A 26,291-nucleotide genomic window follows, 5' to 3' on the forward strand; every position below is an offset into this window, starting at 1 on the left:
ATGCAGCTCTCAGTTCCGCTGCTCTGCAGCTGTGCTTACTGCACAGAGCATCCTGCAGGTTTGCCCACTGCAGTATCACAGAATGGCCTGTGTTGGAAGGGACCTCAAGGATCATGAGTCTCCAACCCCCCCACCGCAGGCAGGGCCACCAACCTCCACATTTAATACCAGACCAGCCCTTTAAGTACTCTGCACATCCTGCCTTTAGTGGTGTGGCTATGAGCCTTCAGAACCCCACAGCAAACAGCTTTCCTCTCATCGTTCCAGAGGCCCCCCATCCCAGCTTCATGTTTCCCCTACACATCCGTAAGACTGGAAAGCAAAACCCCTCATCTGCTTTTCCCTGCTCCATCCTTCAGCCTGGATTTATTTCCCACGGCTGCTGATGGATGAATGACAATTGTTTTTGCTCAGCAATTGCACTTGGAGGGGATGTGCATTGTGAAGCTGCTTGACAAGCCAAGCGGTGGGAGAGGAGGGGTGGGAGGGGAGATGTCTGCCAGGCGGGCGGGCGTGCAGTGCCAGTGGCTGCACTGAGCTTTCGCTGTGTCCACAGGGGGTGAGCCTTCCTCTCACCCCAGCCTTCTCCTCTGTCACACGAGAGGAGGAAAGAGGAGAAAGCAGAGGGTCCCCTGGCCCCGGCAGCACCCAGCTGCCTGGCTCGCATCTGCGGCAGGCGAGCCACGAGGAAGAGCCCCTTTGTCACCACGACCACTTCACTTTTAATTTAAAACCTTCACCTGCTTCCATAAGGGATGATGGAGGAGCAGTACATTTCCAAACTGCACCCGGTAGTGGACTATGGAGCTGGGGTCTTTCTTCTGATCGTAGGTGAGTTCTTGCACAGCCTGTTTGCTCGAAGCCTGAGCGGAATGGGGCTGCTTTCATGACTTGCCAGCACAGGTTTGCCTCTGTGGCATCACAAGTATTGAAAGTAAGCTGTCTGCCTTTTACTGTGGGATCCCAGCCCTGCACACTGAGGGAGGGGGCAGCCTGTCCTGCAGGGCTGAGCAGGGAGGGCAGCGTGGTGTGACCCTGGGAGGGTTTCCTTGTGGGTGAAGAGCAGCTGCGTTGCACGGACCAGATGTTTTGTTTGTGTACAGCTGTTTATTTGCAGAGGAGCTGGACTGGGTTAGGCACGCAGTCCCAGAAAGACCAGCATATATTTTTTTGTGTGTCAAAAGGAAGGGTTTTGGAAGCAGCACTGACATTAGGATTTCATATCTCATACCTCTCCATGCACTGCTGTGCGCCTGTCCCCTCAGTCATGCTGACAGCAAAGAGTGGAATTCATCATGAGAAAAATCAATATCTGCACAACTGAAAAGGTAGAACAGAACCCAAGCCGAGATGTCAGCTGCTTTCTCACAGAGAAGCAAATACAGAGTTCAAGTAATGGGATGGGGTAGCAAGAAGGGAACTCCTTTGGCTCCTGCTGCTGCCGTTGTGATACTGCTCTTGTGCCACTCTGCTATCATCTCACAGCACTCCTATAGGGATCCATAGGCATTGCTTCCAGCACTGCATCAGAGTCCTCTGTGCAGCTCAGGAACATCCCATGTACTGAGCAGTGAGCTACCAGAGCCTGACATGGCACTGCATTGTCCAGAGCTTCACCAACACATGTCCTGTTGAAATCTTTCCCTTGACGTCTGTGCCCATGTGTGCATTTATGCCAGTGCATGTAGTTTGGTTTTGTTGCGTGTCCCCTGATTTGTTTGCCTGTGAGCACTTGATGAATGGGTTGTGTGTGAGCAAATGCAGCCTTCCTGTTTCCACTGCTGTGAGAGAACATGACAGAATGTTTTCATCATAGGATCATAGAATGGTTTGGGTTGGAAGGGACCTTTGAGATCACCCAGTTCCAACCCCCTGCTGTAGGCAGGGACACCTCCCATGGCCCAGGCTGCTCACAGCCCCATCCAGCCTGGCCTTGAGTGCCTCCAGACAGGGGGCATCCATGGCCTCACAGGGCAACCTGTGCCAGTGTCTCACCACCCTCACTTTTCCTGTACCCTTTTTTCACTTCTGACTTCAGAGGACACAGAAAAGCCTTTGATCAAAACATTGCTCCAGTGCAGTGTTCACATGTAAGAGAAGAGAAAATGAGTTGTTTAGCTGCATGTCCTTTTGACACTGTTGTCAAAAAGCCCTATAGCATCACTGAATAATGTATGTCCAACAGGTCCTTTTGCAAAGCAGGCAACTGCTCTCCAGTTTGCCTCTGGCAAAACAATTTCTTCTCATAGAAAGTAAACAGGGATATTACCAGAGAACAGAGGAGGTGGATAGGTCCATTCTACTTGATGTTATGTTGTGCAAGGTAATCTACGAGAACAGGTGTGGGCTACTTACACAAGATTGGATCCAGGGGTGAATAAGTGGAATGTAGCGCATAGAACAGGGAGAGGAGTAATGTGGATGTCTGGTGATGGGAAAGGGCAAGGTACAGCCTGCGATTCATAGGACAGAATTTCTCCTCTTCGCTCTAGCAAGTCCTTAGCAGAACCACAGCCTGACTGACATCTGTCTTCTTCTACCCTTCAGCCCCAGGCTAACAACAGGCATTTATCACATCCTCTGTGCAGTTGCATCTCATAGGTGTGCTAAGTCCATGGTATTATTGTCTGTGCTGATTCCTCTCTTTCAGCCATCCTGACAATCCTTGGAAATTCTGCTGTCCTTGCTACAGCAATGAAACGCTCTTCCCTCCTGAAGTCACCGGAGCTGCTTACAGTCAACCTGGCAGTAGCAGATATTGGGATGGCAGTCAGCATGTACCCGCTGGCCATTGCATCTGCCTGGAACCACGCCTGGCTGGGAGGAGATGCATCCTGCGTATACTATGCCCTGATGGGTTTCCTTTTTGGTGTCTGCAGCATGATGACGCTGTGTGCCATGGCTGTGATTCGTTTCCTTGTTACCAATTCATCCAAATCTAACAGTAAGTCATTGCATCTCCGGGAGCCTCATAACGATGCATTCAGGCCATTATGTTCAGAGAGGGACTCTGCTGAACACGGGCTGCAGTATCAGATCAGTAACTGTCTCAACTTTAACTGCAATACCAAACCTCCACCACTCCTACCACACCTCACCTAGAGGGATCTGGCTGAATTCCTTATTAAGCAGTGTGGCTTTTCATTTCTCAGTAATACTGATGAAACAACTTTGTTGTTGGGAATGGAGATCCCAAATATTTGTTGCACCACATTGTCTTATCTTGTCATTTCTCTGCAAGCAGAGGTACTGAAACTTGAGTTGTGTGCTGGTGTTCCTGGTCTGGGATTGCAGTTCACTTGATCCTGTATAGCAGCATGACTTCGCAAGCTTTAGGCTGGCACTGAGGGCTGCACTCATGGCTCACCCAACCCATGCATATTTGCAGCCACCATCTGTATGTTGAAGAACTTGTTGCAAAAACTGTGTGGTTGAGGTGAGATCCACATAGATTTGCTGTCCTCTTTCTTGCAGGTAACAAAATCTCTAAGAATACTGTTCACATCCTGATTACTTTCATCTGGCTCTACTCCCTGCTCTGGGCCATTCTGCCCTTGGTAGGCTGGGGCTACTACGGCCCCGAGCCATTTGGCATCTCTTGTACAATAGCCTGGAGCAAGTTCCACAGCTCCTCCAATGGCTTTTCATTCATCCTGAGCATGTTCCTCCTGTGCACAGTCCTGCCTGCTCTGACCATCGTCGCCTGTTACTTGGGAATTGCCTGGAAGGTTCATAAAGCATACCAAGAAATCCAGAATACCAACAGGATTCCTCACGCAGCTAAACTGGAGAAGAAGCTGACGTTGGTGAGTCATCCCAGTGAGGGGAAGGGTCTGCAGCAGCCAGGAGCTTGCATGGAACTGCTCCTGCTCGTGTGTGGTGTGCTCATGACCCTCTGTTGCGTTTGTCTAGCGTTGGTGAAAGGTGGAGATGTGGTTACAGTGCCACCCATACTCTGACCCCATCAGGGGACTCCTGGAAACTGTCATTTCAGGAGTATGGTCAGGATTATATGCCACAGGTACCGTGCAAGCTGTTTGTAGTCAGATACATCTGTGATTTTTTTGGATGTAGAGATTTCCAGTCATGCTGGAGTAACTGATGAATACATTCACATGGTAGTTGGAGTGGAAGTCCTGCCTGCCTAAGCGTTTTAAATGGACTGAGTGGCTGTTCCAGGTGAGAGCTATAGACAGTCCCTATAGAAACAGGTGTTTTTTTAAAGATAATGTTATTTTTCACATAAGCACCGTGCCACATTTCCTGCAGAAGAGCTTAGACTCAAGCTTTCTGGAGGCCACTCCGTTGATAAGCCGAGCTTTCTGGCTGGGCTGTTTCTCCCATGGCGTATTGCAGTCAAAGTCAGGAGGGGGATGAGAACAGGATGATCACAGGATCACAGGATTGTAGGGGCTGGAAGGGACCTCCAGAGATCATCGAGTCCAACCCGACAGCCCCTTCATAGGAATCGCAGTGTGTATGTGCTCGGTGGGAGCAGCAACATGTGCACTGCCCAGATCACTTATTGCACAAGTAGCAAGCTCACTGCTTCAGGTATTTCACCTGAGCCCATGCCCACGTGCCCTGTGCAGGAAGAGGACTGAAGCCGTGTTTCCCTTTCAGATGGCCGTGCTGATCTCAGTTGGTTTCCTGAGCGCATGGACGCCGTACGCAGCAGCCAGCTTCTGGTCCATGTTGAACTCCGGCGACTCCCTGCAGCCCATCGTCACGCTGCTGCCGTGTCTGTTTGCCAAGTCTTCAACCGCCTACAACCCTTTTATTTACTACGTCTTCAGCAAAACTTTCCGTCATGAAATCAAACAGCTGCAGTGCTGCTGGGGTTGGCGGGTCCATTTCTTCAGCGCTGATAACTCTGCGGACAATTCCGTCTCGATGATGTGGAGTGGGAGGGATAACGTACGTCTCTCCTCCAATGCAAAGGTGGAGAGGCAGGGAGCTGCGATGCACTGACGTGCAGCAATGCTTGCAGCACATGCGTCAAGATTCTGACTCACTCGTGGGTCCAAACAAGCAGGAGTGCAGCATGCGGAGTTGTCACTGAATATCTTATGTCAAATACTAAAATTGTAAGTATATATTTTTCAAACTGCTCCCAATTACTGTTTTTAAAATGCACAACAACAGCAACGCTATTTTTTTCACGAATTTCCACCTTAGAGGAAATAGATTTATGTACTAAACAAGACCATCATCACCTTTGGTCGCACGAACATTCAGGGAAACAGCTATAATTAATTTTATTTTATTTTTTTCTTGCTTGTAACTTTTTAATGCAACCCATCTGGGGACCCTTAGCTCTGTCAGTAACAGCCATCAGAGTGAAGAGCAGCCTGAACACAAAGCACTGCCAAATAAGTACATCTGAGAAAGCAGCTTTCCTGAATCACAGAATGGTTTGGGTTGGAAGGGACCTTGAAACCTATCCAGTTTCAACCCCATGGGCAGGGATATGTCCCACAGACCAGGCTGCCCAAAGCCCCATCCAGCCTGGCTTTACAGACAGAAAAACATACAGGCAGCAAGAAATATCCAATGCCAGGAAGAGGTAATGAAGTGGTTGTTATCTACACATCTGAAAGAGAACAACAAATACACCCTTAGAGGTGCTGTTCCTGAAATCACAAAGCATAAGAAGGAGTCAAGCAGCCTTGGTCTGAGGAGGTTAGGTAGCAGCCTTCTGTATGTCACAGACAGCAGCATGAGATCTGAAGGACCCTCTTGGCAAAGGGAATTGTGCTCTTAGGTTGTTGACGGCTGATATCTCTTCTACCATTTGTTTCCTGGAGAAGATATGTTATGGTTGGGAACGGCATGGCAAAAGATGTTGCCAGGATTACCTGCCTGGCAGGAACTGATCCCTAGCTTGAAGGAAAGTCAGTTCACCTGAGTATTTTGTCTCCTTAAAGGGCCTCGTACAAATAGTCCATGCTGAGTGAGAGAACCATTCCTTCCCTAGACTCATGATTTCATTTTTCAACCTTAATACGACAGGAGAGAACTGATATATGTTAGCAAGTCCCAATCCAGAGCTTTAAAGAGCCCTCCTTCAAGCATATAAAGATTCCAGTTGAAGGTGGGAATTTAATTTGCTGAACTCGAAAGGAACAAGATGCAGATTTTGAAGATGATTTGAGTTTTAAAAATCAAGGAGTCAATACAGCAAACATAGGTAATGGCTGATATTACCTGTGAGCAGAGAAACAGCAAGAAAAGAATAAAAATAGTGTCATCATAACAAAGGATTTCTTTCAGTTCCTTCTAGAGGGGAGGCAAAAATGGTGAGAGCTGAGGATGAATTTACCTAGGGAAAGCCTAGCTGTTAAATAAACAGCTATAGCAAGAACAACACTGGACAAAGGTACAGCATTAAGTGAGAATGATCACTGAGAGGAACTTCACAACTGGTGGCCCTCAGGGGTCGGTCTTGGGGCCAGTGGTCTTCAACATCTTCACCAATGACAGACAGTGTCACTGAGTGCACCCTCAGCAAGTTTGCAGGTGACACCAAGGTGAGACACTGGAGGGAAGGGAAGCCATCCAGAGGGACAGGCTGGAGGGGGGCGCCACGTGAACCTGATGAGGTTCAATAAGGCCAAGTGCAGGGAGCTGCACTTGGTTTGAGGCAATCCCAGGTGTTTATACAGACTGGGAGAAGAACCCTCTGAGATCAGCCCTGCAGAGGACTGGGGGTCCTGATGGATGAGAAGCTGGCCATGAGGCAGCAGTGTGTGCCTGCAGCCCGAAGGCTAGCTGTGTTCTGGGCTGCATTAAAAAGGGGCGGCCAGCAGGAACAGGGAGGTGATCGTCCCCCTCTGCTCGGCTCTTGTGAGGCCCCATCTGCAGTGCTGTGTCCAGGCCTGGGGCCCCAGCACAGGAAGGACGTGGAGCTCTGGGAGCGGGTCCAGAGGAGGCACTGAGATGTCAGAGGGCTGGAGCAGCTCTGCTGTGAGGAAAGGTTGAGGGAACTGGGCCTGTTGAGCTTGGAGAAGAGAAGGCTGCAGGGAGACCTCATGGTGGCCTTCCAGTGCTTGAAGGGAGCGGATAAACAGGAGGGGGAACGGCTGTTTGTGAGGGTGGATGGTGATGGGACAAGGGGAATGGTTTTAAAGTGAGACAGGGGAGGTTTGGGTTGGATATGAGGAGGAAGTTTTTCCCCCAGAGGGTGGTGAGGCACTGGCACAGGTTGCCCAAGGAGGCTGTGGATGCCCCATCCCTGCAGGCATTCAAGGCCAGGCTGGATGTGGCTCTGGGCAGCCTGGGCTGCTGGTTGGCGACCTGCACACAGCAGGGGTTGGAATGAGACAATCATTGTGGTCCTTTTCAACCCAGTCTGTTCTTTGATTCTATGATTTATTTGAGAAAAAGTGAAGCACAGGAGCAATGATGTAGGCAAAAGGTGCACAGCTGCTCCTATATTGGTTACTGCCAGATACAACATTACTGTCTTATTAAACAAACCATGAACTTAGAAAAACTATGTTTTATCTACTTACTTATTTCTAAAGTGAACTGAGTCTGATTAACATTAACACCAAAGTGCTGCTTAAGTCAATCACATCTCTGCTGAACTTTAGTAATTTTGCCTGAAGACTCCCATGCCTGCCAAATATATGATTCCAAAATTCAGATGGTTATCTGGATGCAAAAGAGGTCAACCAAAGAGCTTGAGCTGATATTTTATTTATCAGTGTATCTAAAAAACAAAAAAACAAACCAACAGCAAACCCACCTCCTGAATTCCCTTGATTCCTTGAATTAATAGTTTCAGAGATAATTTTTTTTTTTTGTGGGTAAATACATAAATAATCCTCAAGCAGAACAAGCAGAGAATTTACAACTTTCTTAGAAAGCACAAAGCACCAGGTCGTGGGGAACCAAAGGAACGTGGCTGGCCGTCCTTCGCTGATGATTACATTCCCAAAGTGATTAACGTAAGGCTGGGTGAATAGTGCTGCATTTCAGCATTACATGGACTGCTGCCTCTTCTCCAGGCATTTCTCAATATCATCCAATACCTGGACAGCTGCTTTAGGAATACGAGTCCCTGGGCCAAACACTTTGGTAACACCAGCTTTATGTAGGAAATCATAATCCTGTCCAGAAAGAAATGTGAGATCTTTAGTTAACAGTGCAACAGAAAATTGACCTTCACAGTGACTGTATGTGCCGAGCCTGAGAAAATATGCATCAACTCCCTGAGAGGCAACAGAGCATCAATGGAAATGACAAAAAATACAGTAACTGGAGGAATAAAGAAATACTAAAAAGCATCTACAACAAGGGTCTTATTTGTTTATCATCAGACTAATATCAGAAGTCAAATGGATGCGACCCTGAATAACCTAATCTAAATTTGATCTACCTTCGAATTTTGAAAATGCTGCTTTGAACAAAGGCTTGGAATAGGTGACTGGCTGCTCATGGTCCCTGCAATCTAAGTAACTCTGATGTTATAGTCAGCCTGAAATTCTGTAGTGATTGGAGAAGCAGTTATCTAGTCTCTCTCACTTCTACACAGGATATTCTACATGTCTTTCAGCTACAGGCTAGTGGTATCCTAATGGACAGAACATAATTTGTCTCTTAGAAAAATCCTAGGAGATTGGTACATTTTAAAAGTCTTTCCATCCTGAACTACGTACCTGACTGGTTAGAGAAGGAAAATGTCAGGGAAAAGGAAGTTAAAATAAATTTGTATGCAAAATCAGTCTGAATCTAGATTCTCTCTCTAGAATCTGTCTCTCTCTAGACAGAAGACAAACCTAGGGATGTAACTGCCGGGCAAATTCTGGATGAGCTAAAGAAAATTGTAGGAAAAAGACACAGATCTGACTGCGAGGGAATCCAGCAAGCTTAGGAGAAATAGTTAATGAGAGGGACTAAGCCTGATGACAGAGAACAAGAGGAGCAGCTAACTAGGGAATGAGATGTGCAGCCTGCAGCTGCACTATCAGCCATACCTCTTAGTCACTGTGCCTCTTCAGAACCATTACTGAAATAAGTTCCCTTCAGATGGGAGCTAACCTTTACCAATATTATGCAAGGTACTGGTAATTGAAACTAACAGAACATGAAAAACACTTCCCCGAGGCTAGTCTCCTCACAGCAGAACTTAATACTCCATCCAACAAACAACATAAGTTAAACCAGGACATGATGCACAGAAAGCTCTATCAACAAGACGTGACAGCACCGTGTGACCTTCCTGCAGATCTGTGCTGAACCTGGTGATGGCACCCAGCAGCCTTCAGTGCTGTATGTCACCTCTGACATTCAGAGTACCTAAGAAACAGCTAAAACTAGCACAGGTGGAGATGATGCTGGTGCATTACCTGGGGTGGGATGACACCTCCGCATATAACAAGAATGTCTGGGCGGTCGAGGGCATCGAGTTCTTTGATGAGTTCAGGCACGAGAGTTTTATGACCTGCTGCCAGTGTGCTCACACCAACACAGTGCACATCTGCATCAACAGCCTGCTGGGCCACCTCGCGAGGAGTCTGTATGGAAAGAGGATTACACACAGCTAACTGCCCCGGCCTGGCTGCTGAAGGACGTGGGATTGAACACTGCTCAGTCAGTCATACCTGGAAGAGGGGACCTATGTCCACATCAAAGCCAATGTCTGCAAATCCTGTAGCAATAACTTTAGCTCCTCTGTCGTGGCCATCTTGGCCCATCTTTGCAACCAGTATCCGGGGCCTGCGCCCCTCGCGATCCATGAACTTGGTAACTCTGATGGAAAGCATGAATGACATCACTGTCAGTCACTGAGATTCACCAGAAGCATTTCCACAGATCTGAAATAAAAGCACTAGCTGCAACTGCAGCATAATTTCTGTACATCAAATAAAAGGATCTTCCAAGTCATCATTCGCTTATGTAGTTGGCACAGTTATTGTTATGTGATTACTAATCCATTCCTTGTATTTACTATTTGGAACAATAAAATATTCTTTTTTGAAGAAAACCACTACTTTTCTGCTTTGCAATGGTAAAAATACTGCTTTCTCTGAGGGTTTAATGAGCTGAATAACCACCAACTTAAACACAACTCTTAGATTTTAAGAATAATTATGAGCATTTAGTTAAAAAGGTTGAAGCATGGCACAAGAAGTGCTGTGCAGTAGTACATCACTATGCAGGAGCACAGAAAAAGATTAGTACAGCTTCCATTCTGTGTGTGTCCAGTCCCTCCCTTCTGCTTAGTGACAGTTCAGCTGTCTGTTGAATTACAAGTGACTGTGTAACCACAGCCTCCGAGATTCATCTGTCACCTTACCTCTCATTATCCATGTACTGCCAGTATCTATCCTGGAGCAGGAAGCAAAGACAACTGTTTCTCAGAAACATTGCTAAAAGGAGTTTTTTAATACTGCTTATAGTGTTCTCAGTACTCTTTTAAATGATGGAGCTGTATGGACTTGGTGCATTCGAAACCAAATGCTGACTTGACTGGGTTAGTCACTGTAGGATCCACGGGTTTAGTTTGGGGGAAAAGAATGGCTTGAGACAAAGCATTTATCAGCACAGAATTAAACAGCCTCAGTAGATTGAGCTAGGAGCAGAAAATGCATCATGTGAGAGCAGTAAATAAAGCACTCGCACAGTTTAGAAGTGAATTCTATCACAGGAGCTGAGAGAAGAATCACAGAATCACAGAATCACCCGGGTTGGAAGGGACCCCAAGGATCATGTAGTTCCAACCCCCCTGCCTAGCAGGGCCACCAAACATACACATTCAGATCAGGTTGCCCAGGACCCCGTCCAACCTGGCCTTGAACACGTCCAAGGACGGGGCATCCACAACCTCCCTGGGCAGCCCGTTCCAGGGCCTAACCACTCTCCTAGTAAAGAACTTCCCCCTAGCATCCAACCTAAATCTTCCCTCCTTCAACTTAAAACCATTTCCCCTAGTCCTGCTGTCGTCAGCCCTTTTGAAGAGTTTACTCCCCTCCTGGGTGTAGGTTCCCTTCAGGTATTGATAGGCTGCAATGAGGTCACCCCGCAGCCTTCTCTTCTCCAGGCTGAACAAGCCCAACTCCCTCAGCCTGTCCTCATAGGGGAGGTGCTCCAGCCCCCTGATCATCTTAGTTGCCCTCCTCTGGACCCTTTCCAAAATCTCCATGTCTTTCTTGTACCGAGGGCTCCACACCTGGACACAGTACTCCAGGTGGGGCCTCACAAGAGCCGAGTAGAGAGGGACAATCACCTCCCTGTCCCTGCTGGCCACCCCTCTCCTGATGGAGCCCAGGATCCCATTTGCCTTTCGAGCTGCCAGAGCGCACTGCTGGCTCATGTTCAGTCTCTCGTCCATCAGGACCCCCAGGTCCTTCTCTGCCGAGCTGCTCTCAAGGACCACTCCTCCCAGCCTGTACAGGTGCCTGGGGTAAGAAGACTAACCAATCTTCTACTTGAGGATCTGGAGGAGTTGGGACTGCCTTCTGTGTTCCTAAGTTCCAACCAGTAAGTATCTGCATTAATTTGTGAAGTCTTACAATTCTTCTCTCTGTTCTGTTTTCTATTCCATATTCTTATTTTCTTACTACCCACAAGCTCAATCCTAACAGAAACAGTTTTTTGGTGCTCCAAGACTACCTAAGGCAGTACACCCCAAGACCTGAGCTAAGAGAGGGGCAGGTGTGAAATTTCACTTTTGAAGGCCTGTGCAAAAGTGGCTTGTAGCAAAGTTACTTTCAATACCATGTACACATGAACTCTGACATAATGACAGATGCAAAAAAGAAACTACTTCTTGATTCTCAAGGAATAGGTTCAGCTTCACGTAAAGGCTTAATGATAAATACTTACATTCAAAAGAAACATTTGAAATAAGAGAAGACTGTGAAATCTGCCAGCACAATGACCTTTCAATCAGGCTAAACATCAATACTGTGAAGCCATCTGAAAATTCCCTTTCAAGAGATCCCCTAACTCCTTAATGTATAAGACCCAACAGAGCAGGGACACATCAGCCCATATTACATCACTGCCCACTGTAACAATTCAGCCTCTTCACTCAGGAGAACAGCAGCAAAGGCAGAAGCTGCCAAAAGGCACAAATACTCACTGCTTTCACACATATTGCCATCTTCTGATGTTTTCTCCCTAGTGACATGACAAAGTAACAACGATAGACAGGAAGTTTTAGGTTGATATCCAGGCAGATTTTAGCCTTACAATTTTAGGAACAGTGAAGAACGAAGCCGCAGGGACAATTTTTGGGCAGCTCAAAACCAGGTTTTACTAATAGGAATAATTGGAAATATTTGTAGACATTACTGTCACACAGTCTTCAGACAAAGCAAACCAGTGTGTGGGGATTTCAGACAGTGTTTCTCAGCTTTTTAACCCTAAGACTACCACATCTGTTTCAACAAAATCCTCAGAGCAGAAAACCATCTCAGTGTTAGCTCAATTAACTGATGACTTCTGTCCTATGGCAGTTATTTTTTCTTACCCTGCTTACTGGCTTACAGGTATGGGAATGCCCAGGCAGGTGGTTTGTTATGGGGCTTTTTTAAGGCACAGTAGCACGGAAACCTAATGTGAGCCCTGTGCTTGGCTTCCTGCAAAGCCCTTCTCACCTGTTGATAGCATGAAGGATTTCATCACTCTCCCCAAACTCCTGTCGGTAAGCTCCGCTCACCATTCGGTCACTGGCTTTGTGCTCCCCAAACACCTTCTTCATTGCATCTGTTATTTCTCCAACGGTGCACCTAAGATGCAGAAACAAAGTATTGATGCTATCAGGAGGCTTACAAGGAAACAGAATACAGAAATAACTGGCAGCAGCCCAACTCTTTGCTTTGCTGCAGAAGCAAAAAAATCAATTACACTCGCTTCCCCTGTGGCCCTGCAACTCTGGATGTCTGACTTGCATCTCACTACTGGAACATGCAAGAGTATTTTTAAGAAAATACTGCTCTGCTGATGTGAGAAGTGACTTTACATATGACAAGGCAGCTGGGACTGTTACATGGCAAAATACTGAGGAAATTAAATCAAGTTTTCTCACCTGGGAATTTTTTAATGCTCAGCTTGCAGGATTCTGCATTTGGACTCATATACTAAGAGTCAAAAAATACATATCAAGAAAATGAAAAAAAGAAATAGTACACACACAAAAGCAGACTGCAACCTAACTCGTTTACTGGAATTTGTTTCTCTTGACCTTGCTCTTTATATTTTAGTACTTCTTATCTGCTTCCAGCATAGCTATTTTATTGACTGAGATTTCCATGCGAGTAACAAGCTTTGTTTGCTACTTGAGACACCGTGTGTGCTAGAAATAATACACATTTTACTGCTATAGCACAATTGCCAGAAGCAAACCAGGCTGTGCTGCCTTCTCATACAAACAAATGAAACAACAGCTTGTATTACAAAGCATTTAAAATCTTGTGCTTAATGGATTCCACCCTTCCGTGTAAAATCTCACATGCAGAACTGTCCCAAAAACTGTGTTCTAATAACAATTGAGCCTACAACCAAATACTGAGGAAAGGAGTCTACTTAGAAGGGGAAAACAGCTGTGGAGGAAGAGCAGTTCACTTAGCTGCATCACAACAAACTGCTTCCTTGTGGTATGAAATGAACTGGGAGCTGGCACCATATGCCAGCATACCACCGAGCTCCTGATGAAATATATCATCAGTAATGACCAGTCAGTCAAAATATGCTATCACCTATAAGCTGCTCTTAGGTGAGATGAGGTACTCGAAAGGTTTTAATACAAATGACTCAAAGGACATTTGGTGCAACTTCTCGTCCATATACCTTCACAAGAGGATGACCAATGAACTGCAGGCAGGTTTCCTTTTGCTGTTTGCATTTCAGATCGGTTCTGTGTGATGCCCACCTTACAGTCTGCCACACAGCCAGTAGAACAGATGGATTTTCGCTGTATTAACTGGATCCCCTGTACATCTCAGAGAGGTATTTTACTTCCCGTGGCTGCCCAGCTATTTTGCTGCTCTGTCACTGGCTCACGTGCAGCATACTCAGCAAACTTAACAGTAGTTATAATCTAAAGCTACATTAATGTGAAATGGCAGAAGCAGCAAAAATCCTATCTTGAGCATGTAAGCAAGATCTCTAATGCATATCCCTGAAGGTGGTCTCTTATTTTGAGGTACCTGTCTTCAGGTTCCCCGCTTTGTCTTGAAGATAGCAGCAAGCTGAACATGCAGATTTTTACTCATGATACAGACAAAGGCTTCATCTTTTTGTCAATTCCCCTCCCCCTTTACCTTCTGGAGTTATACTTTGAAAGTTCTCTGCTCTTACCCATTTTCTTCTTCAGCATAAGAAGGAGTCAAGTCTGGACTCCAGAAGATTATACACAAAAAAAGCAACCAATGTCAAGTAATAGATGATTTATATTATCTATAAGTTTATGGATGAACTGGACTTAGCCTGGAACTCTCTTTGAATTTATTTTATTAGTAATGCCACAGAGAGCATTAGTTACAAAGCAACCTGTCCATGACTGCATCAGAACCTGCTGACATCTCTGTGTAAATCTTCATTTCACAGCATCTGTGGGGTCTCAGAAAGCTTAGCAAGTACAACCTGTGTTACACTGGCTTTTGTTTTTCAGAATATCAAAATAATCTTGTTAATGTTACTGTTGTCTGATATTAATAAAAAAGTAGAAAAACAGACTGCATAAGCATTAGATTAAGAGACTTCTTCAAGGCTGAACAGCAAGTCTGCAGCAGACTGATAAATAGGATCTGGAAATAGTGACTCCCTCTCACAATGCCAGACATCACAGCCTGCATCACAGCCTTGACATAGATACAGATCCTCCATAAACACTGGCAACTTACTCCTGTGAAAACTGCCTAAAGGCTTTCTGTGGCAGAACATACTGCTTTCTCTAGAAAATAACAAATCTTTTTCCTTCTCTTCTTTTGCAAAAGAAACATTTATGTATAGTTTATTCGGTTTTAAACCGAAGAGCAGCGTGTGCAAGCATACCTGTGTTGTGCTCTTCTGTTCCTTCTATGCAGAAAAACAAATGAAAGTTTCAAGAGATGCAGAAACAGACTACACTGAGTGTGTTCTCTTGAAAATCTCTTTGCATGTTGCCCTATGTCGAGAACTCCTTGCTCACAGTACATACAGTGCTCTTTCAGATACTCTTTATAGAGTCACAGAATGTTTAGGTTGGAAGGGACCTTTAAGATCACCAAGTTCCAACCACTCTGCTATAGGCAGGGACACCTCTCTCTAGCCCAGGTTGCTCAAAACTCCATGATCAGATGCCATAACAAAGTCATTCTGTGGTCACATCCCATACTTAGCCTACATGGCTTCAGGGCAGAGATAAATTTTGTTTCACATCTGCAGCTTACAAAGTATTAATGCTTTGACAGATAATAAAAACAAGGTCACTAAGGAAAGAAACTAGCGGGTAATTTGTCAATTTTGGTACAGAAGACATGAATTCCTGGTAAATCTAACATTATCCTCCAGTGACCTCCACAGTTCAAGGTCAGGTATAGGTAGACATGCTGCTGTACAGAAATGTATTCAAAGAGTGGCTGTTAGTGTTCAAAAAAAAGAGAATGAAGAAACTTGAGAACAAGCAAGAAGGCATTCCAAACATGAGTGATTTTGGCTTGCTCATTTCTGAGGCATTTAGTTAATTAAGGAACAGACAGATATGTTGTATTCTACAGACTGATGTTCACTTTGAAGCAGAAAATAGTCTCAAAAGCACCTTAGGTGAAAAAAAAAACAACCAAAAAACCCACCCATCTTCCATTGGGTTCTAAAGGAAGCCTCACTGCTCCATTCAAGAGGATCTTTTACACCGCTGTCTGCCTAAGGAAACATCCTCCTTCAACGATAAAAACATTTTCACACCAAGCTCTGGTGCAGGAAAAGATGAAGCAACAGACCGTGTTAGGATTGTGCACATCCCTTTTCACATCTCAGTCGCTTCTCAAGCTCCCTGACCTATGAAATGGCAGGGTGGCAGAAAAAGGCAGTTCTATCTCAAAACTGCTAAGATTCTGAGCCTGAAACAACACAACTCCTGTGTACAACATCATTTCAGATGAGATACTGTGTATTCCCATTGTTCTTCAGGAGAAATTCAAGCATAGCTTCAAGAGACTGTAAAATGCAACAGTCTTACAATATCATATGCACAAGTCTGTGTTTACTTCCATCTCCAAAATAAAGTCCAAAGGACCTCAAGACCAACCTCACTGACACCATACCCAAAAACAGTTGAAACATGAATAACAGAATGACAGAATGGTTGGGTTGGAAAGGACCTCAAGGATCACGAAGCTCCAACCCCCCTGTGCCATGCAGGGCCACCAACCTCCCCATTTCACAGCAGCCCAGGCTGCCCAGGGCCCCATCCAACCTGGCCTTGAACACCTCCAGGGATGGACGGGGCATCACAGCCTCTCTGGGCAGCTGTTCCAGCACCTCACCACTCTCATAGCAAAGAACTTCCCCCTGAAAATGAACAACCAGTTTTTAAATAGCAGCTGGATTTTCACCCTTATCTCTAATACCTTGAACGTGCTGCTTCCACTGCAAGAGCCAGGATATTGCCTTCACCTGTGGCTGCACACTGTGTTAGAGCATCAAGGCATCGCTGAGCTGCTGCGGGGTCTCTGCTGGCCTTCACCTGAAGTGCAGAAGAAAAATATTCAGCCTGAGTAAGAAATGTTACGTGCTTTGAGTGCAAAACATGGCATAGCTGTTTTCTGTCTCTGTTTTGAAATCCATATCCTCATGAGACTGTCTGAAAGGCAATGATGAACACCAAATGAACAAAAGTCAAATGGTTTTGTTGCTACTTCGTTTCCTGGGGGGTTTCCATCACTCTACTGAAATTAATGAACAGAAATCCAACTTCTCCACTGACAACTAGAGTGGATCCAAACAGATTTAAGGGTCATGCTTTAGGGAAGCCACATTTTCTGTAATGTTTACCTAAGCTCTATTTGCAATTGTAACAGCCTTCATTTTTAAGAAGGTATTTCCCACCTTATTAATCTTCTCAATCTGCTTGTTACGGACTGAAGAATTATCAATAGCCAGAACTTCAACTGCCTCCTCTTTTTCTAGCTGATATTTGTTTACTCCAACAATTACTTCAGAACCTATTTCCAGTGGAAACACAAAAAAATTTAGGATATATGTGCAGATTAGTGTGAAAAGACACAATGTTTATACGACAAGAACATTTTAAGTAATAAAACACAGTGCTTTGCTTTATAACATTTCAAATACTTGAAGAAATATAGGAAGGATTTAAGTCTATTTCCCACACTTGTGTACACACTGTGTACACAGTTGCACATACACACACCTCCACAGACACTCACTGTCTGTGTTTATGTACCTATACACAAATAAAGAACTGCATCATCATCTCCTAATATGAAGTGACTGTTAAAATGAAATGATTTTTCTGGTCTTCAGGACAAATAAACGGCTCTCAAGGAAACGGAGCCTCTTGGCCAGATGCATTCAACACTGCCACCTGCTGGCTGTCACAGTTTTACACTCAGGAACAGCAGTTTAAATGTACTACCTCAAAAAGAAAGCAGGAAAAAAACAAAAGTTCCTTTCTTTTGCCTTCTTGCTCCCTACCAGAGTCAATCCTGGCTTGCCTTCGGGCTGCACACTCTTCAATACGAAGTTTGGGAATTCCCTCAGCGACAGCTTTGGCCATTCCACCCATTTCTTCAATCTCCTCAATGAGCTGGGAAATGCAGAAGATGGAGAAAAAGAGGATTAGTAAGGTTCACAAAACAAGCTTTGCAGTTGCACAACCATCCAAATTCTAAGTACATCTAAGTATACAGTCCTGTTCTCCTAGCTCTCCGTGTCTCTGACCAGATTCTGGTATATGTTGCAAGAGATCTCAAACAAGATCATTTTTATTGCCAAAACTCCATGAATTCAGTAACAGTGCAAGGCACGTTCAACCACAATCAGTTGTTGTTTGCCCATCACAAAGGACTAAAATTGGAGACCTTGATTCTGCACTGACTTTTGCCTGTCAGTTTAATGAACTAAAAAAAGCCAGGGCCATTTGCCAGATCCTGAAGACAAGTGCTGCGTCATGGTCCAACTCTCATACAAAAGCCCATTCAACTCTAAAATACTGTGTTCAAACTACCTACAGTGAGTGATCATCAGACCATGCTTGGCACTGTCTGAAGCATCTTAGTTAACACAGTCCTAAAAGACACCTGCCAGTGCACCCCACTACACACAGCAATCTGCATGGTGCCAGCCTAGTGTCTGATCCTGTATTAGTTCATTAATTGATGTTGGGATTTGGCACTTTTGCTTAAAGGCAGAATCACTGTTTACCTGTAGGCTAAACACAGAATGGCTTGGGTTGGGAGGAACCTTAAAGCCCATCTAGTCCAAACCCCTCTGCTGTGGAAACCCAGAGTCCCACCCAACCTGGCCTTGAATGCTTCCAGGGTTGGAGCACCCACACTTCCCTGGGCAACCTCTGCCACTGCCTCTTTGGCTTCTGAGTAAAAAATTACCTCCTGACATCTCATCTAAATCTCCCCTCTTTTAGTTTAAACCCATTCCATCTTGTCCTATCGCTATCTGCCCATGTAATAAGCTGTTCTTCCTCCTGCTTATAAGCTCCCTACAAGTACTGGAAGGCTGCAATGAGGTTTCCCCCAGTCTTCTCCAAGCTGAATACACCAAGCTTTCCCAACCTTTCTTCATAGGAGAGGTGCTCCAGCCCTCTGAACATCTTTGTGGCCCTTCTCTGGATCCAATCCAACAGCTCCACATAAAGGTGGACAGTTTTATTCAGGACTGCCACCAGTCAGGCTACTCTTGGGCTATACCTTTGACATGCAACTAATAACTGACAAATGAAATATATTATTTGAAAAAAATAAAAAAGATTTTGAATCAATAGAACAACAACAGCAAAAATTCTGCATTGGCCAAACAATTTTCTGCCTTCTTACACGGCTACAAAATTTGGCTTCCAATAACCTCTAGTTTCTAAATATGAAGCAGAGTAACACACACACGAGTAGACATAAATCAAAGAACATTGTGAGTTCTAAAAAGATCAAGTCCAACTCCTGGCTCCACATAGGATCATCCAAAAAAATCAGCCCACATCTGAGAGTGTTGTCCAAACACTTCTGGAACTCCAGCAGGCTTGGTTCCCTGGAGATCCTGTTCTGCATGTACCTAAGTAGGATGGGTTGATCATTTCTTCTTCTTCATTTTTTTTCTTTAAACATACACAGAAAACACAGATTCTCTAAAATTAGGAGACTTTAGAGTGCAAAATATTTTCATTATCTGCCCTACAATGAAATATTTCCTTTCTGAAGGCAGTCTGCTGAAATGCTGATGCATCTCTCTAAACACTGTATGTACACTTTTATAAAGTTCATCTTCAAAAAAAAAAAAACCCACTGAAGATTAAGGGTTAAATAATTCCTCCCTAAGAAATTACCAAGATACGGAACAGTCATCTCTCAAAAATTCTATAGCTGCAATTTTCCTACAAAAGATAAAACAGCGTGCAAACCAACCTTCAAAGCAGCCTCATAGACATCATTGGTGAGGCACTCCATCAGGAAGGATCCCCCCCAGGGGTCTGCCACTTTTGGAATCCCTGACTCCTCCTGTATTATGATCTGTGTATTGCGAGCAATGCGAGCACTCTTCACTGTAGGCAAACCCAAAGCTTCATCAAATGAATTTGTATGCAGTGACTGGGTGCCTCCAAACACTGCAGCCATTGCTTCAATCGTAGTGCGAATAACATTGTTAAAGGGATCCTGGAAAGAAAAGGAAAGTTCTAAAGGTCTAAGCTTCTGGCACAGGGCTGAGGTATATTGATTTCATAAACACTGCTGCACATAAATGATTGCAAAATTCCCAACAGAAGAACTGTAATCGTACCAAAAGCTGAAAAACTGGGAGACATCCAATGAAATGGATGTATCGCTCAACAGTATTTCAGGCAAAGAGATTAATCAATAAAGCAAGCCAGAATTATTGATGTACAGTTAAATCGGTCACAATAATAAAGCAAAGCTCAATTGATATCGAGTTGTGTTACAAATAATTCGAAGTAGAGACGGTAGAATCCCTCCACCCCAGAATACCAAAGTCTCAGAGCACATTTGGAGAACAGGTCACGAGTCAAGATCCATTTTGGAGCCACATATGTTCAGTAATTTCACTAATGATAGTATTACACAAAGGTGGGAGCCACTGTTACAGAATCACAGAATCACAGAATTGTAGGGGTTGGAAGGGACCTCCAGAGATCATTGAGTCCAACCCCCCTGCCAAAGCAGGTTCCCTACAGCAGGGAAATTTGCTTGTAGCAAATTCACGGATACATCAATGGATGCAACAGATAATCTGGAGTACTATGCACAAAAAGGAAGTCAATACTACGAAATGCAATTTTAGCATTTAGGTTAAGATTTTTCTCGGCTTTCTTCAAACATTTCAACAGCTGCATTGAGTGCAGAAACCTTCAGAGTAAAAGAAGAACTTTCATGATCCTCAGAGAGGGGTAACTGGGTAACCTGTGCCCTAAGCCAGTGAAGAATCACTCAATGCAGGTGCCTGTAACAGCCTTCTTTAAGATATACACTACGAGAACATATTTTAATTAGGAAATAGAGTACAATTCCTAACCTGCTCAGTGAGTGACCAGCCTGAAGTCTGACAGTGAGCTCTAAGCAGCAGAGATTTGGGATTCTTGGAATTGAACTTTTTCTCTATCAAGTGAGCCCATAGCTTCCTCCCTGCTCGAAGCTTAGCTATTTCCATATAGAAATTCATGCCAATTCCCCAGAAGAAGGAGAGCCTGTAATAAGAGTACAAAAACAGGATAAAACATTAAACCAATCTAAAAACTCAATTTCAGTAAAGGACAAGACCTACAGCAAGGCCCCCGATTAATTTAATTTTACAGATTTACGTGAGGTGATAGGAATATTCCTGGACACTGCTGCCATTTGCTACAGAAGACACACATCTATGCCAATAAGCAGTCTTTGAAACAAGGTAACTGCAGGCAAACTGCCAGTGGCTATGGCTTCTGGAACTGCTAAGATGTGCCCTGGGTCTGATGAGGGGGAGCCCTGGGGGAAGAAGAGCTCCAGCACATCACTAACACAGACAGTGGCATTGCAATGCTGGGGAAAGATGCTGGACACAATGTATGTGTGTGGTTATTGCTCACAAACTACTTAGGAGCACAAGTCACTCTGCAGTCCTAAAGCTATAACTCCATTAGAACCTCTTTCAACCACTGCTTAGAGACCCTCTCACTGATTCACAAACCAACTATTACAACAAGCCTGGGCAATGCTTGGGCTTGTAAATTAGTTTTATTCGGTCCATTAAAACAGATGTAGTCTGGACCAGCTAAGTATTCTTTTTGTTTTAGTTTGGTTTTTTTGTTACAAAGTTTCAAAGGTAGGAAAATATATTTGCAGCAAGAGCCTTGCAAATATTACTTGTACGTGTAGAAATCCTGAAAAAGGTTAAAATTCAACTCTAGGAACTTTACCCAAAATGAGTTTTGTATTTAGCTCACCTTGGTGCAAATTCATCAATGGTAAGGCCGGCTTTCAGTCCAGTTCTGCAGTATTCCAAGCCATCTGCTATAGTATAAGCCAATTCCAGAATGGTATCAGCTCCTGCCTCTTGCATATGGTATCCACTGATTGAGATGGAATTAAATTTTGGCATATACTGCAAAAATAAAAAAAGTGTATTACAGCAGCAGGGAGGAGAAAACCTGGGAGTTGTGCTGACAACACTCACAAATAATCCACTATTTGTAGATTGCAAATACAACATGCTAACTGTTCTTTTCAGATGTTTATTTCGCATACATTCCCATGCTTTTACTACTTCTCAATATTTGTTGTGCTTTATTTATTATTTCTCATCATCACTCTCTTCCTCAAAGTGTCCCAACTCTCCTATGAAAATGCAACTCAAAAAACAACTGGTAGCACCGAACTTCCAGGCATAAATCCAAGGATTCACCCTTTTCCTTATCTGCTTTCTATGCTTTATTTCACCGCAGAAGGCCTTTAGGTTTTCTACCTCCTTGCTCCTGCTAACAGCTGAATAATGCTTCTTAACTATGTGGCTTCTCCCCCTGCACAACAAAAAGCCTCTCTACTCCTTGTATCCAAGTTTCCTGCTGTCTTTTCAGGCTTGTCTGAATTTGATTTGGATTTGAATTTGCTTAATCCTAACAGTTATAAATGTTTGCAAATGATTTGAGACCTTAATTTGTCTTGATCTGTCTTCCCACCTTCTTCCACAACCTCATCTTTGTTCACTATGACAGGTCTTTCTGTTCTCTGCTTCGTTCTGCAAAGCCCCTTATAAATAGTCAACCAGGTATAAAAATGAAGTAAACACACTTAAACAATGAATACCTTTGAGGTGTACTGGAAGATGTCAGCAATAATCCTCATTGATGGCTCTGGAGGGAAGATGTACGTGTTTCGGACCATGAACTCCTTCAGTATGTCGTTCTGGATTGTCCCTGTCAGCTTGGCCTGAGGCACTCCCTGCTCTTCCCCAGTTACAATGAACGTTGCCAGCACAGGGATGACTGCCCCATTCATTGTCATAGAAACTGACATTTTCTCTAAAGGAATTCCATCAAAAAGGATTTTGGTGTCTTCTACCGTATCGATGGCAACTCCAGCCATTCCAACATCGCCTCGAACTCGTGGGTTATCTGAATCGTAGCCACGATGGGTGGCTAAATCAAAAGCAACAGACAATCCCTGTTGGCCAGCTAAGTGAAGAAGAGAAAAAAAAAAGAAAAAAAAAAGATTCAGAAGTGTTAAACAGCTGCATTAGAACTGGATCTCAACTTTTTGAAAGGAGAGGCAACAGCAGGAGAAGCGGAAATGGTTTGAAGTTGAAGGAGGGCAGATTGAGGTTGGATGTCAAGGGGAAGTTGTGTGCTGTGAGAGTGGTGAGGTGCTGGAACAGCTGCCCAGAGAGGCTGTGATGCCCCGTCCATCCCTGGAGGTGTTCAAGGCCAGGTTGGATGGGGCCCTGGGCAGCCTGGGCTGCTGTGAAATGGGGAGGTTGGTGGCCCTGCATGGCACAGGGGGGTTGGAGCTTCGTGATCCTTGAGGTCTCTTCCAACCCGGGCCATTCTCTGATTGATTTAATTTTATACAGTTTATTTTCCACCACTCAGGTTTGTGCAGTAAACCCATTTTTTGTTGCTTCCTGCTCAGATTTCTCCAAAGTCATCTAATACATGGTAATTTTCAACTTGAAAAGCTTAGTTGACAAAAATATTTAGTCTTTCCATGTCAGCCACATAATCAGTTTACTATGCTTAATGCATTACTGAGCCACAAATTATAAATGTGTATACACAGGTAGTATCAGGGCTTGCAAACAGAAATACTGCTTAGCTGGAAACACAGTGTGATAAATCACACCACATTAACTTCTCTTTACTACAAATAAAACATATGAATACAGACCATTGCCGTGGTTCAAATGACATATGCAGTGAGAGAAAATTGTCCATACAGAGCAGGGAACCAGACAGTTAGAGCTCCTTGTTGCTGAGATGTGGAACCAGTACCTGAAACTCTACAAATCCCAGACATCCATCAGCACTGCAGCTCCTGAAGAAACTACACTTCATTCCTTTGCCAATCAGCTTCTTTATCATCAGCAGAACTCTTAGCTGTCAGACATCAGCCTCTATTGCTCATCTAAAAACTAGTGTTAGCCCTGAAGTACAGTGACAACTTTCAGCTGTAAGAGAGCAGACTCAGAGACTTTTACAAGTGAAAATACCTAATAGTGCTGCAAAGCAAAACCCTCTGCAGAAATACTGGGGAAACTGCTCTCAAGTAATGAAAACACCAATCTTTTATGAAGCTGGCCTTACTAGTGCAGCACAATGACACAACACGTATGTATTTATGTGAGTTTAAAACTGACAATACGAGATGGGAACCCAAGATGCCAGAATGAACTGATCTCAGAAACCTAACTGACCAAGCTCAGATTTTTTTGTCTCTACGAGCTACTACGTGCTCACAAAATAAGAGTGAACGTTCCATGAACTCTCTACTCTTTGGACCCTGGGATGCTGCCAAATTTTGTCAGCGTCAAGTCAGAGTAGCAACAGATAGCATTTCACGTGTTCATCTTTCCATCTCAATAGTAAAATGAAGTAAAGAGAGTTTCAGAAACGATCCAGTACCATTGGGAAGAACCCGTCAGAAATGAAAACTCACAGGGCTCCATAATCACATTGGCCATACAACTCTTTGTGTGAATGTTTCCCATTGTTTAGCTCGGTGATGTCTTCTCCCAGCACAGCTGTCTTACCTTTAATGTTGTCCTTGTAGAACCTGTTGCTCTCCTCCACAGTGCTGAAGCCAGCATACTGGCGGATGGTCCACGGCCTGTATGTGTACATGGTTGGGTAGGGTCCTCGAGTGAAAGGTTTCACCCCTGGCAGCTCCTCAGGAAGCTCTTCTGTGTCCCTTTTGGAGTACAAGGGCTTGATGTTGATCCCCTCTGGGGTATGCCAAATTAAATCCTTTGGATTCTTGCCTTTCAGCTGCTTTTCAGCAAGGGCAGCCCATTCAGGGTGCAGTGGCTGACGGTGCAGTGAGCGCCATGTGAGCCTGCAGGCTGAAAGCTGTGTTGGGCAGAAGCAACGGCAGGACTGCAGGCACAGAAGAGCATCCTTGGCTCTTAGCATGTTTGACCCAATGGGTGGCCAGTATGGCGTGAGCTGAAGGGATTAAAACCACATATTTTACCTTATCATATAAATCTGACATGGGAGAAGTGTGCATGACAGCTCAAGCAATTTGCTAAAGCCAGAACAATTACTCAGGAATAAACAAAAGCATATTATTCACTTGTTGATTTGACAGACATCCTTTTCCCTTCCCATTCAATCAGACAGCGCAAAAAAGAGTCGAGGAAAAATCCTACATTTTCTTCTAGCAAGGGAAGACATTCCTGCAGCTCATTTACAGCCACACATGAAACACGTAACTTTTTTTGGCCCCTAAACAACACCATCATTAACCAGCCAGTGAAAGTCATAGCATCACAGAATCATTAAGGTTGGAAAATCCTCACTAATTATCGAGTCCAACCCATCACTACCACTCCCATGAAACCATGTATCTATCTGACACATCTAAACGGTTCCTGAACACCTCAAGGGACAGTAACTCCACCACTTCCCTGCACAGCCTCTTTCAATGTATTACCACTCTTCTGGAGAATAAATATTTCCTAATATCCAACCTGAATCTCCCCTAGTGCAACTTGAGGCCATTAGCTCTTGTTCTTATAGCTGTCACCTGGGAGCAGAGGCTGACACCCACCTCACCACAACCTCCCCTCAGCGAGTTGCAGAAAGCAATAAGGTCTCCCTTGAATCTCCCCTTCTCCAGACTGAACAATCCCAGATCCCTCAGCCACTCCCCATAACACCTATGCTCCACATCCCTCACGGATCTGTTGCCCTACTTTGAACACGCTCCAGGGCCTCCATGTTTTTCTTGCAATGTGTGGCCTACAACTGAACACAGCACTAGAGCTTTCAGCATTCATTTGACCAAATAGGAATCAACTCTTTCAAAGGGTTGATAACTGCAGGACAAGGGGAAATGGTTTGAAGTTGAGGGAGGGCAGATGGAGGTTGGATGTCAGAGGGAAGTTCTGTGCTATGAGAGCAGTGAGGTGCTGAACAGCTGCCCAGAGAGGCTGTGATGCCCCATCCATCCCTGGAGGTGTTCAAGGCCAGGCTGGATGGGGCCCTGGGCAGCCTGGGCTGCTGTGAAATGGGGAGGTTGGTGGCCCTGCATGGCACAGGGGGGTTGGAGCTTCGTGATCCTTGAGGTCCCTTTCAACCCAAACCATTCTGTGAAACCCCATTTCCTCACACACACCTACCCAGGCAGCAGACACCACAAAGTCCCGTTTGGTCCCACAGCCCGCCCTATACACACCCCTTCAGCGGCCAATAGGAGTGAGGACGCCGATTCAAGGCGTCCCTGAGGGCTCCCAGCCCTATTCGGCGGGGAGAATGGGAGAACTGGAAAGATCAGGACAGACCCCAAAGCCACCCCGGCCCCTGCAGCCCCGCTACCTGCTGTCAGCCCCCTCACGGCACCCGCACCTCTCGCAGCACTGCGCATGCGCGTATTCCCGCCCTGTGTCCGCCCTTCTACGCGGGG

At 44.8% G+C, this 26,291-nt stretch overlaps 2 protein-coding genes across 2 annotated transcripts; one reads left to right on the top strand and one right to left on the bottom strand.

Annotated features, from left to right (window-relative positions):
* Positions 1-758: 758 nt before the first annotated feature.
* LOC125688844 (opsin-5-like) lies at positions 759-7,816 on the top strand. Its single transcript, XM_048935380.1, has 4 exons — positions 759-831; positions 2,651-2,944; positions 3,475-3,806; positions 4,624-7,816. The coding sequence occupies exons 1-4, from the start codon at positions 759-761 to the stop codon at positions 4,969-4,971; spliced, it is 1,047 nt and encodes a 348-aa protein (XP_048791337.1). The 3' UTR covers positions 4,972-7,816.
* On the bottom strand, positions 7,355-26,286 carry MMUT (methylmalonyl-CoA mutase). Its single transcript, XM_048935331.1, has 13 exons — positions 26,204-26,286; positions 24,418-24,829; positions 22,479-22,846; positions 21,620-21,777; positions 20,713-20,884; positions 19,590-19,838; positions 17,650-17,761; positions 17,041-17,156; positions 16,563-16,678; positions 12,609-12,740; positions 9,609-9,756; positions 9,354-9,521; positions 7,355-8,114 (listed from the first exon to the last, which is right to left on the bottom strand). Exons 2-13 carry the CDS (start codon positions 24,794-24,796, stop codon positions 7,986-7,988), a joined length of 2,247 nt encoding a protein of 748 aa, XP_048791288.1. The 5' UTR covers positions 24,797-24,829; positions 26,204-26,286; the 3' UTR covers positions 7,355-7,985.
* Between the last annotated feature and the right edge of the window lie 5 nt (positions 26,287-26,291).

Source organism: Lagopus muta, chromosome 2 (genome assembly GCF_023343835.1).
Source record: "Lagopus muta isolate bLagMut1 chromosome 2, bLagMut1 primary, whole genome shotgun sequence".
Taxonomy (NCBI): Eukaryota; Metazoa; Chordata; class Aves; order Galliformes; family Phasianidae; genus Lagopus; species Lagopus muta.